This window comes from Lutra lutra, chromosome 5, assembly GCF_902655055.1.
Source record: "Lutra lutra chromosome 5, mLutLut1.2, whole genome shotgun sequence".
NCBI classification, from domain to species: Eukaryota; Metazoa; Chordata; class Mammalia; order Carnivora; family Mustelidae; genus Lutra; species Lutra lutra.
The window spans coordinates 5,556,698-5,576,154 of NC_062282.1; the positions used below are offsets into that span (position 1 = coordinate 5,556,698).

Here is a 19,457-nt window from a genome sequence, read left to right on the forward strand (position 1 = left end):
GAGGAGGTTAGGCGCCCCCGCAGCCTCGGAGCGAGGTGGGACATGTGTGCGTTGCGGGGGGGCAGGCAGTGGGAACCCCAGGCCGCGCTCCGCCAGTGGCGAGGAGGTGGGCCACGCCGAGGCTGAGCGTGGGAGGGCGGAAGGAGGGGACGTCCCGGCTGGGGCGCGGCCGGCGACCCCCCCCCCCCCGCCCCCTGCTCCCTTCACTCCTCCCCTCCGCGGCCGCGGGCCGCCCCCAGCGCGTGGCCGGGCCGTCGGGGGGCGGCGGCGGTGGGCGGAGAACCGGCTGCGCGCCGCGCGGTGGGGGAGAGGCGGGCGGAGGGCCCCGGTCGCACCCGCCCCCTCCCGCGCGCCGGCGGCAGCGGCGGCGCCGGGAGCAGCCCCTGAGGCCGCCGCCCGGCCCCCGCCCGCGCGTCAGCGCGCCCAGCCCGGGGCGCCGAGCTCCGCCCGCGCCGGAGGGCCCTGCGCGCAGCTCCGAGCGCGGCAGCCGGGCCGGCCGAGGCGGCGCGGGGGTGGGACGCGGGCGGCGCAGCCCCGGCCGGGCGCCCCGCGAGCCGGCTCGATGTGGCGGGAGGCGATGCGGCGCCGCCGCTACCTGCGGGACCGCGCCGAGGCGGCGGCGGCGGCGGCGGGCGGCGGCGACGGGCTGCAGCGGTCCCGGGACTGGCTCTATGAGTCCTACTACTGCATGAGCCAGCAGCACCCGCTCATCGTCTTCCTGCTGCTCATCGTCATGGGCGCCTGCCTCGCCCTACTCGCCGTCTTCTTCGCGCTCCGGCTGGTGAGTGGCCTCCCCGCGGGACCTGCCCCGCGCCTCCCCGGTCCCGACACCACAGGGACCCAGCCCGGCGAGCTGCGTCCTGCCGGGGGCGGCCCGCGGCTCCCGGCCTTCCCTGCCCGCCCGCGGCCGGCCCGGCTCGCCTGGGCTGCGGGCGAGAGAAAAGTTTCCCTGGAAGGTTCTGCCCAAAATAAAGTTGCCGGGGTGCTCCCCAGGTGGACGGCCGGGGCGTCTGCGTGCCCCGGCCCCGCGCACCCGCTGGCCGAGCCCGCCGCGCCGTCCTCCCGGCGCCGCTACCCGCAGCATCTGCCCCGGGAGCGCCCAGCGGGCTGCTTCTCGAGGCCCCTGCACGGCCCGGAGCGGGCGGTTTAGTTTAGATGGCTCGGTAACTCTCCGGAGCCTGCCTTCGGAAAGTGGTTAATGGCGAGGGAAATGGGGGAAAAAAAAAAAAAAAAAAAAAAGGATATTATTATACACCTTCGCCTTGCAACCCGTGTGTCTTTCTTGCCACAGACAGAAGGAGATGGGGTGTTGACCTGTTGTGAGTCCCCATCTGTGGGTAGCAAGCGCTGACGGACCCCTGATTTCCCGTTTCCAGAGAGGTAGTTAGTCGTGTTTACTGTTTTGTGCGGGCTATTAAAGTGGCTTTCATCACTGGGAGCCTAATGCAGCTCAACAGCTGGTGCCAGTTTTGCCAATTGATATTTTTCGAGCAGGAATCCTTGGCTCGCTCCCTTGGGCAGAGAGGGAAAATCTGTAGGTGGCCGTAAACTTCCTGTTACCGATGGCTCTGGTTTTGCGGTGCAAACTTTTGCACTGCCTGTGGTGATGGCTCTGTCTGCGCAGCCTGTACCAGGCGTCGCTTCTCCAGTGAGGTATTTTTGGTCATCGGTTGATCTGGGGATGTCTCTACGGAATGATATTTTTTAAGCTTAGACTATAAGCACGCACCTATAGTCGTGTCCACTGAGCAAAGAAGGGGTTGTTGGGTTGTGTTTCACGGAGTCTGGCAAATAGCTGTCCTTCGTGTTCGGCAGTTTGTTTCTGATGTCCTGAGCCAGATGGTGCTCAATTATTATGCATGCGAAAACTTGTTATCATCATAGGGTTCTTTAAAAAGTAAAAAGTATTTTTCCCCCCACACCACTCAAGAAGTGCTGTCTTCGGATGGCGTTCAGTGAGAATACAGAATAGAAGGTAGGAGATGAGGATGCCACAGACCCCGAACTGGTTCTTACACGTGGTTTATAGGCTTTACCTATAAAGCAGAGAGCACCTCTGGATCCCGTTTTCTGGGTGTGAGTTCAAGGCAGTCCTCACACCCTTGTAATTAGCCTCGAATGCTCCCTGGAATGGCATCTTGACCTCCACCACTTTTAAGACTGGAAACTCGGTCTCTAAAAGCATCTCCTTTTCATTTCTGTGCTTGCAGGGAAGAAAACATGTCAGTTTTCCTCTGGAAATCTGTTCTCCCAGGACATTGCTGCTTGTGATTCTGTTGAATCTGTAATTCAAACCCTTCTGGCTTGTTCTCTTCCAAATGGAAAAGGAGGAGCAGGTGACGGCCTATTTATAGCACCATTAATATATTTAAAGACAAGGGCGAAGTTCGCATCTCCCCAGACACACACCACTTTGTTTTCTGTGATATAGATCTCTAACTTCTTCAGCTGTGCTGATGGCGATGTTCTCGAAGAGGTCTGTCTGGGGCTCCGAGTACTCCAGCCAGAGCACCCTTCTCTGAGTTGTTTCGAGCTTTGGATTTGTCTTTCTTTATACAATTCTTTTATGTTCCGCTTCACGTGGTGCCAAGTGCTAGTGGTATCCTTGTAAAAGTTTATCCAGACCTCTTTACTTTTCCTTGAGAAACCAGCCTTTCCCACACTGTCCTGGAATCCAGCTAGACGTTTTCAAGCACGGGGGAGGCACTCACCGAGGCGTGGCTGTAGCTCAGGATGATGGCCAGAGGCAAGAGAATGGACTCTTACTTGCTGTACCTGGTCCACAAACTGACCGCTGGGTCAATCTTTTGAGATGAAGAGCTATGCAGAAATGTTCCAGAATCGGGGAGTATGACTGGGGCTGGTGTAGAGTCTCCCTTCAGGTGGGACCTGGGACTGCAGGGCCCAGTGGGAGGTTGAGAACCCTTGGAAGCAATGGGCACTTTCCTCGGATACTGGATGTTGGGAAGGACTGGGACAGTTCTGAGCTCTGGACAGCTCATTTCTCTCTTGCTTTTAGTAATATCATAAACAGCAGTTCTACTGTCCAAAAAATACTCTCCATTCACACAGTCAAAGATGGAGTATTGAAAGATGGGATGGAGTGCACAGGTAGAACTATGTTCTCACTGAGTGGGGTGAGTTCATGTCTCAGACCGACCAGAGCTGGGCTACCTCTGGAAGATGGAAAGAGTCGCTTGGGGCCGGGCCAGGGTTCCACCTTCGAGCACTTTACTAGAATAGCTGGGCTCTGATGTAATTCAGGAGCTCGGCGGATCTATTTTTGCTGCCTGAAATCTTGGACAGATTTCTTCTTTCCCATGAATCTGCCTGATTTTGGTTTCTAATAGACTTCCACCAGTTCTTATAGTAGAAAAAGTCTGGCAATCTTCTTAACACTCATCCATCCTCTCCTGGAACATTTGGATCACAAAATGGTCTCGGCATCATCCAAGTACATAGTGATGTTCTGCTGTATGTAATTGCCTTTGTATGAAGTGCTTTGATATAGCTGTTCAAAAAGAAAGCAGTAAGTTTTGTCTTGACTTAATGTCTCCCTAACTGACATAATTCACAAACCCATTTCCCTTCATTTCTACTTAGGATGAGTCCATGAATCTGTATCAGTTAGTCTTGAAGTTAAAGTAGTTCTTGAAGTATTTTTATTATAGTATCAAAATAAATTCTGAATTGAAACTTCATCTCTCTTAAGTGTTTTCTACATAAAAAGCTATTAAGTAGTTGTTTTTTTTTTTCTCTTTAAAGCTTTTCGATAGCTTTAACCCCATATTTGTCAGGAAATATCTAGACATGAAATAAATAGGACACCTGATAGGATGTCTTGAATTTTAACATTTTGTTTAATAATATGAAAAATATTTTCTGTTGCTTTTCATGGATATTTTAATGATAGTACAGGGCATGATGGGCAAAAAAGACTTGACACCTGGCATCATAAACTTGGAACTAATGAGACCAGACTTTAAGTTCTAAGTCTTATGAGGTCACTTCATTTTTCAGGACTGATTCTCATTACTAAGTGCATGGAAACCATCCATCAGAATTAAATCCTGTCTCATTTATTATGTCCAAAATCAGCATGCTTTTCTCAAAATTAGCCTGCCATTGTTAGGAAGTTGACATGAATTTTTCAGTTTGTCAAAATACAAGCTGCCTCCAACCAGATTTGTTTTAGGTAAAATTTATGATTAGAAATAGTTAATATTTCAACTGGAATGGAAAACTTTTACTCTCATAAATTTTAAATAGTCAGATATTGCAATATTGCAATAAAATAGATTTTTTTTGCTTGAGTATGATATTGAAATCTATAGAAACATATGTACTTTGATTAAATATGTAAATGCATGATTTGAACTGAGAATATGATCTCCTTTCTTGCTTTTAAATGATTTGGTGAGGTAGGTCTTTCAAATGGTAACCGTAAGTGCTTGTCATTCCAAATCGATTTTCCAGCATTGGGTGTTTTTTCTAGGAACAGATATATCAGTGTTTCTTTTAGCTATACATGGAAAAAGAATTTTAATCCTTCCAAAACAGACAAACCCAGTCATTGTACAGAGAAATCGGTTTTATCATTCCAGACAATATTTCAGCACCCCCAGTGGGTGGAAGGACATCAGTAGGGACAAACTCAATCCTTCACCCTTTTCTTGGCGGATGAAGGCTGGAGAAGGCAGCTGAATGTTCTGGGATCCTCCTTGAGAGGAGCAGGAAATTCTGTGCATACTTCCTCTAGTCTCATAATTCTGGGGATGCATGGGAAGTAGTACCTGTTCTTAGGAATGGGAATAGAGGTAGCTAAAGATACACCTTCTTGCGGATTTCTGTGCATGCAGGAAAATCTTACGTGGCAGGTGTTTGTAATTGCAACCAGTAATTCACAAGTCATTTTAGTTATGATTTAACTGTTGTTTAAACAAAAGATAAGGGAAAAACTGTAATTTTCTGCAGGAAAGGTGGTTGCCATTTAGAGGGCTAACAAGAAAGGCTCTGGAAGCCTCCTTGGGATATTAAAATGCATAATTAAATATCTGCACCGTACCTAGTCTTCTCCCTTTAAAAAGGAAGAGAGGGTAACGGTTGAGAGTGTCTATCTCCATTGACCCTTTGGCTTTGTCCCTTTCCCTCTCTGTGATCTTTGGCAAATTGTTTAACTCTCTGTGCCTCCGTTTCCTTGTGCGTAAAATAGAATGGTACCTGCCTTCTTAGGCAATGGTCCAAATCAGTCCATGTGAAGCACTTAGAGTTATGCCTGGCGCGGAACATACCCCCAGGAGCTGCTGTCCCTAGCGGGTCTTTTGTTGCACTTTTATCATTGCTGTGAAGGAACATGTCACACAGCCTTCAAGCTGGGAGGGCGTTCATTCTAGATGAGGACACCGAGACCCAGAGAAGTGAGGTCCTTTCTTCAAGGTCTCCCAGGTGCAGTGCTCTGGCCGGATGTAGGGCGCTTGGGTTTTCACTGGGAGCTGTACTGGACATGGGTGCAGATCTGGAATTCCCAGCCCCCATCCTGGCACGATAGCAGTTTCCCTGTTGGGAGTTCATCCTGATGTAAATGTCCTCAACCATCATTCTGTGTGATGGCGTTACCCGTCACTGCTTTTCTCCTTTCACGTTAAAACAAATCTTGGTAGAGATGCTTCCTGACGATGAGCTCAGTGAGGTGGGTGTCATTTATTTTCATTATGCCGAATATTCCCAGCGTCTTTCCCATTAAGTGGAGGATTTGTCTGTGGGCATGCTTTTGATGTCTGAGAAGTCACTGGCATAAATCCTGTGGTGCGTAAAAGCATTCCCGATTGATGGATGTGTGAAATCTACGGATTCTTCCTGATATTTTTAAGTTACTCTATTTGAGAGGTAATAATACTGTTAGCGCTGATCTGTTAGTCTGTTAAAGGTGTTTGATGGCGGGATTAATCACTTTGATATGTTTGATCAGTAATGGCTAGTGGTAGAGTTTACACTGGGTGTCTGTGAATGATCTGCTCATCCTTTCTAGAACTTGATATCGGCATCAGCAGGCACCGTTCATTGGACTTCCCTCCCTCTCCTTCACTGCCATTTACTGGGCACCTCCTGGGGCCAGCTCTGGGACTGGTGTCCCCCTGGGTTGCACTCCAGCCAGAAGTGGCTCATTTCTGATGCAGTCCTTCCATTCCTGTTTCCCTCCCCAGGATAACCTGTGAGCCTGGATGCCAGGGGCTGAGAGTACCTGCCTCTGACCCCCTCCAGCTCCACAGTGTCCCTGTGACGGCCCTCCCATAGAGACCTCTTCCTCCCTGAGTGCTTACTCAGCTTCTCCGTCTTGAGCTCCAACAGTCTTCGCCTTTGCTGCATGTTCCCACCCATGTGGGTTTCTGTCTCTGATGCCCACAAGTGCTAGAACGCTGTGACATCATCTCACCACTGCTTTACCGTCGTCTGACGTCCAGAATAGTCTTGTGAGCTTGACTTCTCTCCTCCACTAGCTGTTAGTTCTTTCCGGGCAGACCCCCAGAGCACCCCCATCTTAACGAGGCACTAGCTGTGGCCGAGGCGCGTGGCGAGTGGATGTGTAATTTATAGGGTGGGTCCGGTTTCCTTCGCAGCTGCTGTTGCCATCGCGCATCCTACGGGTTCCCAGCGCAAAACTCTGCCAATGGACCTGGATTGGGGTCTGTTCTGGCACGTAATGTGTGTTCCTGACAGATTAATTTACCTGCTGCAGGCTCAGATGCTTTATCCAGAAGATAGTACGAGGAGCACAGGCAGGCTTGGGAGCTCTGGGGGCATTGAGAAGGTTGGATCCTTTGAACATTTAGCACAGTGCCAGGCACACATGCACCCAAAGCCAGTGTAGGTCATCGTGGTCAGTATCTTTGTACCACAGATGGTTTTCCTTGTTGAGGTCTCCTTAGAGATGTAGTTCTGGCTGAAAACCACATGAAGGATTCTTAAATCTGGGTATGAAGGAACACGGCATGTGTTTCTAACAATCTGAGAAATATTGTGCATAAACTTTGAATTACTAACCGTAGATGGAGAAGCATAGTTTAATTAAAAGTCCCAATTTGACACAAGTTTTTTTTTTTAATTTTTTAGTGCTCAAATTCATGCCGCATTGACCTATTCCCCTCATGTTTCTCAATTTTGTTAGCTTTGGGTAATGGTATATAAAATTACCAAGAGTAATTAGATATTTACAATGTGATTTCTTGGTTTTAAACCAGGAAATTGACACATCCTTAGGAATTCTGGCTTGCAACCACCAGTTGCATTTAGGAGGAGAGAAAAGGATTGTTGGGTTAGCTCAGGTGTTTTGTATTTTGACTAAATTGAGGGGTGGATAATGTTGCTTCTCTGCCCTCTTTGTATAAGGATATGATTTTAAAAAATCACAAGGAAGGGAAAGAGGAGACATTCTGAAAAAAACTTCATGAGTCTAGCCATTGCTGGCAGCACTGTAAATAATTGTTTTTTTGTTCCTACCTTTTACTTGGGCTTACACTTCTGACCCTAGAAGCCATACTCAGGTGAGAGAGTGACGGAGGCAGTAATGGGAACCATCACCTGAGAAACCATTGTGAGCAAATGCCAGCTAGTTTTCTGACTTTGCCCAGGTCTCTGGAACAATGGTAACGTCCAAGATAGAATTAGAATATGGACCTAGGTCGATGCTCTTATGGTTACATAAGGCCCCTTGTATCTTAGAATTGAACCACATCACTTTTAAAAAACTTGGTGCTAGAAATGGGAATTGTCAATTATTAACACAATTAAAACATATTGGATGAATAATTTATTGTATTTGAAACATACAGACATAAAGTACAATAGCTTCTTTTTAGAACAGTGAAAGGCCTGGGATTTCTCAAGACGGTCATTGCCTGAGAGAATCCTATGAATGGATCAAATCTCTGTGGTCACCACCTGCAGGAGGTTGCTGGTGGGGGAGGTCGTCGTGGATCAGCGCTTTTGGGACGGGGCGTTGACCGCAGAGGTCTCCTACACATTCCCGTAATGTCGTTTACTGCCGCGCAGATGTGGTGATGTTAGGACACTGCAGCTACAAAAAGCCGGAGCTCCAAGGCTCTGCCTCTTATTTCTCTGCTCCCATCCCCGCAAGATCGAGTTATCCTTGTGTGTGTTTTAAATGTCTGTATTATTATTTTGTACAGCTGTATAAAAAATAAGGAGCACAGTAAGATTTCAAGCTGCTAACGATCTGCGGACATTATAAAGGAAACATTTCAGACTCGTTCACTGCTAGAACCAATAATGATGTTACATATTCAGAGAATAAAGGAATCAGGTGAATACGAACGAAAGAGGTAAGAGTTTCAGAGGTTTGGTGGATCAGATGTCTAATCCTTTCCCGTAATCGGCTTGCAGTGAAGTCAAACATACAACAGCCACGTTCATCAGAATGGAACGTTCGGTACACAGAACTGGATTTGACCAATTTGATTGTTCTTTGATTTTTAAATTTTTTTTAGATTTTATTAATTTATTTGACAGACAGATCACAAGTAGGCAGAGAGAGAGAGAGAGGAGGAAGCAGGCTCCCCATTCAGCAGAGAGCCCGATGCGGGGCTCCATCCCAGGACCCTGGGATCATGACCCGAGCTGAAGGCAGAGCCTTTAACCCACTGAGCCACCCAGGCGCCCCTGTTCTTTGATTTTTAAGCAGGATTCTCATCAGTCTCTCTCTGGATTCCTTATTTATTTATGTTCAAATAAACACCCATGAACCCAGTCTAAACTAAAATATCTCCAGTAACCTAGTTTAGCACGTATGTCGCCTCCTGTCCCGTTCCCTTGCCTGCCTCAGAAGCAACCTTCATATTGTACTTTTTGTCGTCATTCTGTTGGGTTTTTTTTGTTCATTTTATCACATACATACATGCATATGTACATACAAATACATATTATCTATGTTATATATACTACTGTATGTATATGGTGTGAGGTAGTGATGGGATCATTTACATTTTTCTCCTTAAGGTGAATGAATTTTTATTAACTGCATTTAGCTATTTCCCCACATCTGTCATATGTCAAATTTCCATATATGAGTGATTTGTCATGTGTTCTCTCTTTGGTTCCATTGGTTAATTTTTGTTTGTTTGTTTTTATCCCCAAGTATTGCATGTACACACACACACATACACAACACTATAATTACTAAAGCTTTATCACCCGTCTTTAGATTAAGCAGGGCGAGTAACATTCAACTCCCTCAAATGTTTCTTGGTTACTCTTGACCTTTTTTCTTCTCTATAAACTTTATAGTCATCTTTTGTCAACCTCCATAGGAAGAACTCAACTGGGATTTTGTTAGTGTCATATTGAATCTATTGATTCATTGATTAGAATTGATATTTTATGATGCTAAATTTTTCTGCCCATGAACAATGGAGCATCTCCCTATTCATCTGTGTGTTTTAGTGAAGTTTTACAGTTTATATGTCATTCTGCAACTTGCTATCTTATCCTTTTTATAAGTGAAATGTACATTCATGTTTCCTGTGTAGATAATCATATCACCTGAAGTAACGAGAGTTTTATTTTCTTTTTCCTAGTACAAAGACCTTAAGTTTCTATTTCTTATATTATTTTGTGGGCTAAGAACTCTAAAATTATATTGACAGAATTGGTGATCGTGGGTATCTTTGCCTTCTTCCTAATTTTAAAGAGAGTCTCTTCATAGTTTATTTAGGATAATATTGGTTTTGTAGATCTCCTTTGAGATTTCCTTTTGACACATTTTACACAAAAAGTTTAAATGTGATTGGGTGCTGAATTTACCAAATTGAAGTGATTGTATATGCTTTTTAAGTTGTTTTTTAATCCTTCTATGTAATGAATAATAATTATAGATTTTCTAATATTTAACAATTTTTATGTTCCTGAGGCAAACCGCATTTTCATGACATCTCTTATAAAATTTTGGATGTGATGTGCTAACATTTCGATTAAGGCTTTTGCAAATACATTTTTTTGTGAAGTGAGTTTGGAATATTCCTTCATCAAACTATCATTTTTCAAAAAACATTTTATTTATTTATTTGACAGAGAGAGAGATCACAAGTAGGTAGAGAGGCAGGCAGAGAGAGAGAGAGGGGGGAAGGTGGCTCCCTGCTGAGCAGAGAGCCCGATGCGAGGCTTGATTCCAGGACCCCGGGATCATGACCCGAGCTGAAGGCAGAGGCTTTAACACACTGAGCCACCCCAGGCACCCCAAACTATCATTTTTTAAAAAGTTTTGATACTCTTATAAAATAAATCAGGAAGCATGTCTTCTTTTTCAGTTTTCTGTAAGAGTTTAAACGTTTTTGGCACATTGGAAAGAGTTGATAGAATTTGCCTGGGCAACTACTTGGGCTTCTTGCTTTCTTTGTAAGAAGATTTAAAAACTTCCATTTCAGTATTGTTGATATTAAGTGGATTGTTCAGTATTTCTAATTCTATTTCTTGAGTCAGTTTCAATAAGATATTTCTAGGAATTTTTGCTTTTCATCCAAATTGCCAAATTTAATGGTATGCATTGATAATACTGTTCTCATTTACATATATTCTGTTTTTGGTTTTTATTTATAACATTGTTGCTTTCTTTCTTACCTTTCTTAATCTCATCATATGTCTGTTCTGTTTTAACCTTTCCGAGAGCCGTGCCTTGTCCTTGCTGATCCCCCGAAGAAGGACGACACAGGCGACGCTGAGTCTCCAGACAGGCGGTTCCAGGGTCCCTGACCCCAGGGGCTGAGAACTGATTCTTCATTAGACCCAGACTCTTGTCCTGGAAATCGTCCCCTTGTCTGCTGTTTTCTCTGACCTCTGAACCTTCCCTTGTTGATCACGCCCTTGAACCCATCTGGGAATCTTCCCCACCTGGGGACTGAGCAATTGCCTCTGCCCATTGCCTGTCAGAGACAGAGAACCCAGAACTTCCTTGAAGCCTAGAGCAGTTGTAGGGCAGGCTGGTATTTCTTCTGGAAACACACATCTCTCCAGGGGTATTCAGCTTCTCATCTGTGTCATTTCAGGCATCTGCATCCAGGTGTCTGTCAGTGGCCATCGTTGTTCTTTCCAAGACAAACTTGCTAGATTTGCTGTTCCTCTGCCTTCTCAACCCATTTCTCACCCTTCCACCCCCTTGCCCTTTCTCAGCCGGCACCCGCCCAGACCCTGTTTGAGTGACACACTCTCTGGTCCTCTTTTCCATGTGGTGTTCTGTCTAGTTGAGGGGATTTCCTGGCACCGTACTCTTCACTGGGCTGTACTCTGAGACCCCTCCGTCCGCCCACTTTTCAGCAGTGGGCGTGGTCTCCCCACAAGGCTGAGTTTTAATCATCTCTCCCCGTAGAACACAGGCAGAATCATTTCCCTCTCTCCGCCTCGCAGAACAGTACAGTTCTGGACGGTGTTGCTTCCGCTTCATTCCTCCTTCTAAGCAGGAGGAGGTTTTCCTCCTTTTCTGATCTCGTGTGTGTGCTGTGCTACGTGAACATGTGTGGCCAACAGCAGCGAACACACACTGGTCACATTTTGTTCAATGACCTCATCCGGAGTAGCGGTCTACACACGTTGGCCAGGGACAAGATCGGACACACCGCCTATTTTTTTCTAATGACGTTTTATTCAATATAGCCTGGTCATCATTTCCATATGATCTGTGGCCTTGTCTCTGGTCCAGCCACAGAGTTAAACGGTGTGACTGAGACCACGCGACCAAAATTAAGACTCAAGTACTGATGACCTAGCTCCTTACGAAGACAGTTCACTGAGCCCTGCTCTAGACTTAGAATTCTGTTAGGGCATCTTTTGCCTTCCAAGAGAAATGAGAAACCCGTGTTGGGCCTTTGCTAACTTGATTGCCATTTTTCAGTCTCTGGTGACAGTGTCCTTGCCTCTCCCGCTGGCTGGCTGCAGTCAAAGCCATCCACATTACATTTTGTCAGAGTAGCATCCTATGCCATGCACTAATTTTTTTTGCTATCAGTGAAGATGTTATAGGTTTTGATGGGCTTACAAACCCCAAATTTGGCCCAACACGCTAGAGGATTATTTCTTGTGCACACATCCTGGCCAGGTGGGAGCTTCTGCTCATCTCAGTTCCCCCAGGAGCTGGGGCTGCAGGTGTCCTTCTCAAGACAAGGACTTTTGTTAATCATTGCGCCACAGAAAGGGACATGCGGTGTGGCCTCACACGGGCATTTCCATAGCCCCGGCCAGGAGGCACACCCGGAATTCTGCTCGTATTTCATTGGCCAAAGCATGGTTACTTCGAACGTCCAAGGAGGTCAGAAAGCGCTTCCTAGAAGGAACCTGGAAGGAGGAAATAGGGGGTATTTCTGAAGCTCTCTGACCATCCCGCCTTCCTTCTGCTTTCTCTGGGCTTCTTTTGTTGTTGTCCTTTGTGTTTGTTTTGTCGTTGTAGCTTCCGAAGGTGGGTATGCAGCGTTCCTTCGCTTCTAGCCCGCTTGTTTCAATGGAAAGCTGGGCGCCCGCCGGGAGCATTAGGAATCAGCAGAGCGGTGCAGGGAGAGCTGAGGACCCGAGCGCCTGCATCTACCCGAGAAGGCCTCCCGGGGCGGGGGGCGGTTCCTGAGAGCGGTTACCCTTGTGTGGCACCCACCTGTGTGAGCCCGTAGCCAAATGCCTGGTGAGGGGCCAGGTCTGGGCTGCACACAGACCCCTGGAGAGTCAGGGCAGGCTGAGGTCCCCCAGGCTCTTCCTCGTGTATCTCCAACCATCTGTGACCAGCAGGCTACCCTTCCTGGGGGCTGCTTTGCTTCCACCTTCCACATCTCAGGCGAGCACCTCCTGATGCCAGCGCCCGTCTAGGAGTATCCAGGGAAGGGGGATGCTGGGAAGTAGCTTTAGTCAATTTGACGACAGAACGATCCAACATAGTCAACTGCTTGTGTCCTGGGCACCGTGTACACCACTGTGAACTCTGTTTTACTTCTGGATAGAGAGGGCAGCAGCACGATCACGCTTCCACCTAACGTGATACAACTCTTCTCCGTACAACGGAAAACAGGCCAGCCATCTCCCTAAAACAGGATGTGGAGGGCCACTTTGTCCACTTTAGTGATGTTCGTTTCTAATCTGTCTAAGGACTGTGTCCTTTAAACATCCTTTTTCTTCCAGACTCGAGTATAGAAGCTATTCGTACAGTACTCGTGCATCTCATGTTATAGCAGAGGGATCAGAAGAAAAATAATTGCATGATATGCACACACATATGCACACACACACACGCACATGCAAATACATTCATACCAGCCCAAGGAAGAAATAGTCATGGCTCCTGCCATGTTCTTCAGCTGATCACAGGGATGTGGCTCATATTCTAATGTCCTCCTGCCCCCATTCCGTATTCCCTTTGCCCTGTGCAAGCACCTTATCTGATCCCATTTCCTTGGCAGGTGGGGTGACGTAAACAGTTGCTTCACCTGGTACTTTGCATATAGACTGTACTTGTTAGACATGTCCGTGAACTTTTATCACCGGATACGGGAGCAAACGAGAAACCCTACAATCTGCATTCTGTCATCCTCTTGCCTTCCCTGCCCACATCGTGCATGAGCAGCCCAGTTTTTCTTGGTAGTGTCCATCAGTCACCCGGCCGTACTAAAAGCTCTTCTCTACCCACTGGTTCAGTGACATTAGTCGCTTAGAGTGGCCAGATAGCAATCTCTGTGTCCAATTTAATGGAAACATTATTGAGTTCCCTGGTGGAGGCTATCCTCCTTTGGCAACTAAGCCCTCAAAACTGGAACAACCCACAATTATAGGATTGAGAATGGGAGTTTATAGGAGTGGACGGCCACTCCTGCTTCCACTCCCCGATTCCTAGACCTGTGTGGATCCTGGCAGTGGCAGAGTCCGTGTCTTGCCTTGGTGGCTGTTTCCAAGCATCTCTTTGGTCCCAGGGGGTATCTCTGAGCCTACCTGGTGTCACCCCTAGGCTGGTACCCTCACTGAGTCTTTAGAAGCTCATTCTCTCCTTCCATGAAGGAAGCTGCTTTAGGGCAATGAGGAACAGGGTTAGGTCAGTGAATTCCAAGAGCATAAGCTCATCGTCATGCATCATTTGCTGTAAATGAATGTTTCTGTCAGAAGCCATGCTCTGTGAAATACCTTGCGAGTGGAGAGCGCATGGGGAAAGTCCATATATGGTGCTTTGGGTGGAAGCATTACGGACAGGAAAGCAAACCCATGTCCAAAGTAGGTTCAGTTGAAGCGAAAATAAATGTCTGCGCCATCCATCAGTTGTAATCGACCCGCCATGGATGGCTGGCTGGTCCTCCAGAGGGTGGCACACTTAAGGGGCTTGGAGTTACAGTGCTTCTGTTGTCTTCTTTTGGGTGGCCCCAATATATTCTGCAGAACCAGGCATCACCCAGACCTGCATTTTTATTTCCTCGGGCAGCAGGTCATAGGGAACTCTGCATGAGGACATAGATGCAGCTTGAGGGGGACAGGGCAGGTGGTGTGGCTGGACCGGTGCCTATGAGTACCGGTGACATTTGCTCCTACAGCTTACTTGTGCCTTCAGAATCTACCTGAGCCCTAGCTCATGCAGCCTCCCTCCGTCTGCTGGTGGGGTGCTGCTGTGCACATCTGCTTCATGGCTGGGGGGTCACCAAACAGTTGCATACACATGAGCAGGTTGGACTCTGGGGAGACTTGGTGATGGTCCATGGTCAGTGTTCAGTCCCTTTTGAGGTTGGTAATGAGTCAGCAACTGTTTCTCAAAAGGAAAGTATCTGTAGAATCACGGGGAATTCTTAGTAAAGGACTGGTTTGGATGGAGAAGCGGGTTCTTTTAGGGAAATCTGTGAAGCCAAACCTGGCTAGTCACCATAGGTGACCAAGATGGAAGAACCCAATGGAGATGTTTCTGGGAAACCAATACTTCTGTATAACTGCCACCGCTGTGCTTCTGTGGCCACGTGTCTGCTGGACCACTGTTCACTGGTGGCTAGAAGTTGGGCAAAGGAGCAGGAGGGTATGAGGCAGGGCAGTGAGGACAAGATGAAGCCTTGCCTGGCCCTCTGTGACTGCCCGTCATCCTATCCAACTTTGAAGACTTTAGGTGAGGACTTGCTTCCTTTCCACCTCCTAGATCTGGCAAAGGTTCCTCTTCTATTCCTTTTTTTTTTTTTTTTTTTTTTTTTTCAGTTTAGAGTTGTGCTTTTTGTGTTACAAATATGTGATTATTTTTAATTTATGTTTTTGTTATAAACTGCTAATTTAAAATTGTGATCACGGAACATGGGTCTCTGTGATACCTCTTCTTTAACACTTTTTGCAAGTTTTTATAAATATTACATGTGCACATGAGATATTGTTCTCCCTAAGGATGAGTGTGGAATTCCTTATTTGCCAATAGGTCAAGTTTATTATTATATTCAAATATTTTGCGTCTTCTTAATTTTATTTGTTTTTACTTTTGTTTGCTTGACCTATCAATAGCTGGATGGAGACGATGAAATCTTCTGCTCTTGGTAGATTAATTTACTTCTCCCCCTAGGTCTGTACATTTTTGCTTTATACATTTTGAGGCCATTTTATGAGTTCATAGATGTTTAAAATTATTTTCCCTAGGTCTGTACATTTTTGCTTTATACATTTTGAGGCCATTTTATGAGTTCATAGATGTTTAAAATTATTTTCATTGCCTTGGAATTGAGCATTTTATCATTTTATCTTTACCCTTAAAGTTTTTAGTTTTTACTTAAAGCATATTTCACTTGTCTTTTTAAGCCTAGAAGTTAGACATTCATTATTATAGTTTCAGATAGACAGTGTATGTTTGGTTGTGCCAATGTATTTACCGTTATATTTGTTCACTGCCTTCTTCCATATCATACAGTCCTTTTAGGATTATATATTTTTTTAGAAGTTCTTTTAAAGCAGGTTTATCAATAGTAGATCCTGTTTTAAAAATAATTTTTTTAATGTTTGCATTTTTGCTCTTATTACCAAAAAAAGCACATGTTTTCTTGGTGATATAAGGTTGACTGTTATTTTTCCTTCAATAATCTGTCTTCACTGCCTTGCACTGTTGAAATTTCTGCTCTCATGCGAACTGTTCTTCTTTGTGGGCAGTCCTTTCTTTCTCTTTATCCACTCTTAGGATTTTTTCTTTTATCTCTAATATTTTGCATTTTTACCATCATAGATATATGTTTGTATTTCTTTTTGCTTAACTGGCTGGAGTTGGTTTTTCATTAGTACTAGTGCTAATTAGTACTAGACATCCTCAAGTGATCCGTCTTTAGATATTTTATGTCCTCAAGTCTCTTCATTTTGTAACTTGGGAGCTCTAATCAGACATGTTAATACCTTCTTATTCATCTTATTCTATTCTCTGTGTCTTAGGCTTTTTATAATTTTTATCTCTTACATATTATAAAGGAATATGTATATTCTTTTGTTGCATTGTATATAAACTCTTTGGTTTAATCTTCTAGTTCACCGATTTTCTTTTTAACCATTGCTTTTTTCTGTTTTCTGTCTCCGTATTTTTTTCAATGGTTGAGCTTTTATTGACATGATTATATTGATCAGCTTTACAGGTTCCATTTTCTATGTGTTTGTACCTGATCGATTTCTGTTGTATGAGCATCCTTGAAAGTGCATCCTTTATTCCTTTAAATGTGTCAAATACAGCTTTTTGGTATTCTCTGTCTGTCACTTTCAGTGTCTACAGTCCTTGAGAATCTAAACCATTCGTTATTTCCTTGGACACTCGTTCTTGGTGACTGATCATTTTTGGCGAATTTTGTTTTAAGATGTTGACTGATTTTAATTGCTTGGAATACTGTGGCTCTAAGTGGGAAAGCTTTTGCCTAAGAATAGTTAGCTGCTCTTTCCAAGATAGCTGGGATGTACCCCAGCTGAGGTTTACTCTGGCTCCCTTTGTCCACACTTGCTGTCCTGTAGATCTACACACTGCTGAGGTTCTCAGCTTCGGCATCTCCGGGGCACCTGTTTTCTACAGGGCAAGGCTGGTTCTCACTCCTCCCAGCTGCCCCTGGCTTTTGTATGTAGACTTCCTGTCTACATACCGACCCCTGCTGAGGGTTTAGCACTCATATTTTCTTCTTCTTCTTCTTTTTTTTTTTTTTTAAAGATTTTATTTATTTATTTGACAGAGAGAGATCACAAGTAGACGGAGAGGAAGGCAGAGAGAGAGAGAGAGAGAGAGGGAAGCAGGCTTATTGCTGAGCAGAGAGCCGGATGTGGGACTCGATCCCAGGACCCTGAGATCATGACCTGAGCCGAAGGCAGCGGCTTAACCCACTGAGCCACCCAGGCGCCCCAAGCACTCATATTTTCTGTTTCTCTGTTTTGTTTTTTGTTTTTTATGGGGGTGGGTAGGGAAGTGAGTTGGAGATCTTGTCTACCACTTGTAGAAACTAGCAGTCCCTTTAGGAATATTATTTGGAGTCAAGTTGTAGAAAGGAAAGTTCTTTAAAGTCTGATGCCCCATGGGAACCATTTCTTTTGTAAAACACACTTATTTCATGTCTTTATCCATATTCTTAAAATGTGAGTGAGAATGCTGGCCTGTGTAATAGGAACTGAGAATAAGTAAATATGGTCAAGACCATATTTTTAAAATAAACATAAAAATTATAGATATGTATAAGAAAAACCAGTCTGCACCTGCCTAGAAAGATGTATCTTCCACTATTTGCAACTGCATAATGGACTTGTTAAGTGCAGACAGAATTAGGGCCTATGGTCTTGCTCCTTTTGCTAGATGTCATTTGACTGCATTTATGTGGGTCCGTTTTATTGTATTGATTTGTTGGTCTGTTCTTCCGCCGGGACCGTCCCTGTCTTGATGACTGTAGTTTTATAGCAAAGTTCAAAGTTCAGTAGGGTCAGTCCTCCAGATTTTTTCTTGTTCTTCAATATTGTTTGCTGTTCTGGGTGCTTTGTCTCCCCATTTAAGCTTTAGAATCCATGTGTTGATACCTACAAAATAACTTGCTGGGGTTTTAATTGGGATTGTATTGACTCTACAGACTAATTTGGGAAGAATTTACATCTTGACCATACTGTCTTCCTGTCCATGAGCATGAAGTATCTCTCCATTTATTGAGGTCTTTGATTTATTTTACCACAATTTTATAGAATTATTTAATCAGAATTTTTGCTTATTCCTTTCATACCTCATGATAAAATGGAGTAGGAATGAAAAATACATTTTCTCTTATATCACACACATACATATATTATATATGAATGAATGAAAATATGTATCTTTAGTCAAATGTGTATCACAGCTAAAAGCTCATTTATTTTTGCCCAGTGACAGCCCTTCAAAATAATCTGTGGTAATCAATTATGATTTAGAGTGCAAAATGGGCACCGTTCCAATAACAAATGGTCAGACCAGCCTTGGTGAGAAAGTATTGAGATTTGAAGGGAAAAAGGCCATGATGGCCCTCGTGGTAATAATCTCTGTTGTTTTCAGTGCACCTGTATGTACTCAGTGCCCACTAGCCTTGTGGTATCCGTGTTGCTTTTTACCTGAAGAGACAGGCTTAGGGAAGCTCAGTGCTCAGCCTGAGTCTCACGGAAGTAAGTGGGGATGGGACCCACCTTCAGTCCGCTGGACTTCAAAGTATTTTTTAGTAGAAAAGCAGTGTTTTGCAAGAGGCTGTCCTTTACCATGTAAATGAAAAGTAGTACTGATTTAAAAAAAAAAAAAAGAAAAATGCACATAGGAAAGAATGAAAATATAATCTGTTGCTCTATGGAAAAGCCTCTAACAAACCAAAGAGCTGTCACAGAACACATGAAAGTGATGGGTACTTAAGAGGCATCGCAATTAGAAACCCTCCAAAATTACTAGAAAATGCATTGAAAAGGAAAGGATAAAATGTTCCAAGGGAACAAGCAAGAGGGACCCGTTATCATTACATAGATGATGCCATGCTCACGATCTCTCTATGAAAAGGCATTTTCATACATTTCATTTAGTTTGCATTGTAAGGTATTTTTTAAAAACATTTTTAAAGGCATTTGAATGCATTTTAGTAGCAATAAGGGCATTTTTCTACATTTCACTTAGTTTGTGTCATAGGGAGAATTTTTTTTCTATTTAAAGCATGTTTTAAAGGCATTTGAGTACTACTAATAAAGGCATTTTCATATGTTTCATGTAGTTTGTGTTGTAGTGTGAAGCTTTCTTTCCACCAAGGGAGGTGGGGTTGGGCTGCATAAACACATTTCATTGCGATTGACAGTGTTTTTAATGTTTTAGTTCATTTTATTTTAAGCTATGTTGTTTGTTTTATGCTACGAATTTTGAAAACTGAAGTAGCTCCGAAGAAAACAGCCACGGGGTGTGCCTCTGTGGCTTTGTCCGTGGTCCTGTCTGCTGGGAATGGACCAGGGCAGGGAAGGGAGCCTGCAGC

General features: G+C 44.7%; 1 protein-coding gene across 2 annotated transcripts in view; it reads left to right on the forward strand.

Annotated features, from left to right (window-relative positions):
• The first annotated feature begins 483 nt into the window (after positions 1 to 483).
• The window catches only part of ADCY2 (adenylate cyclase 2), a 422,161-nt gene continuing 403,187 nt past the window's right edge, over positions 484 to 19,457 (forward strand). The window contains exon 1 of one of the 2 annotated variants that reach the window (XR_007127384.1): positions 484 to 781. Coding sequence is in view for 1 of the 2 variants with exons in the window: in XM_047729460.1 (XP_047585416.1) it covers positions 563 to 781 (219 nt within the window). In the remaining variant the exon portion in view is untranslated. The remainder of the gene's footprint in view (positions 782 to 19,457) is intronic. The other variant, XM_047729460.1, reaches the window with a different exon arrangement.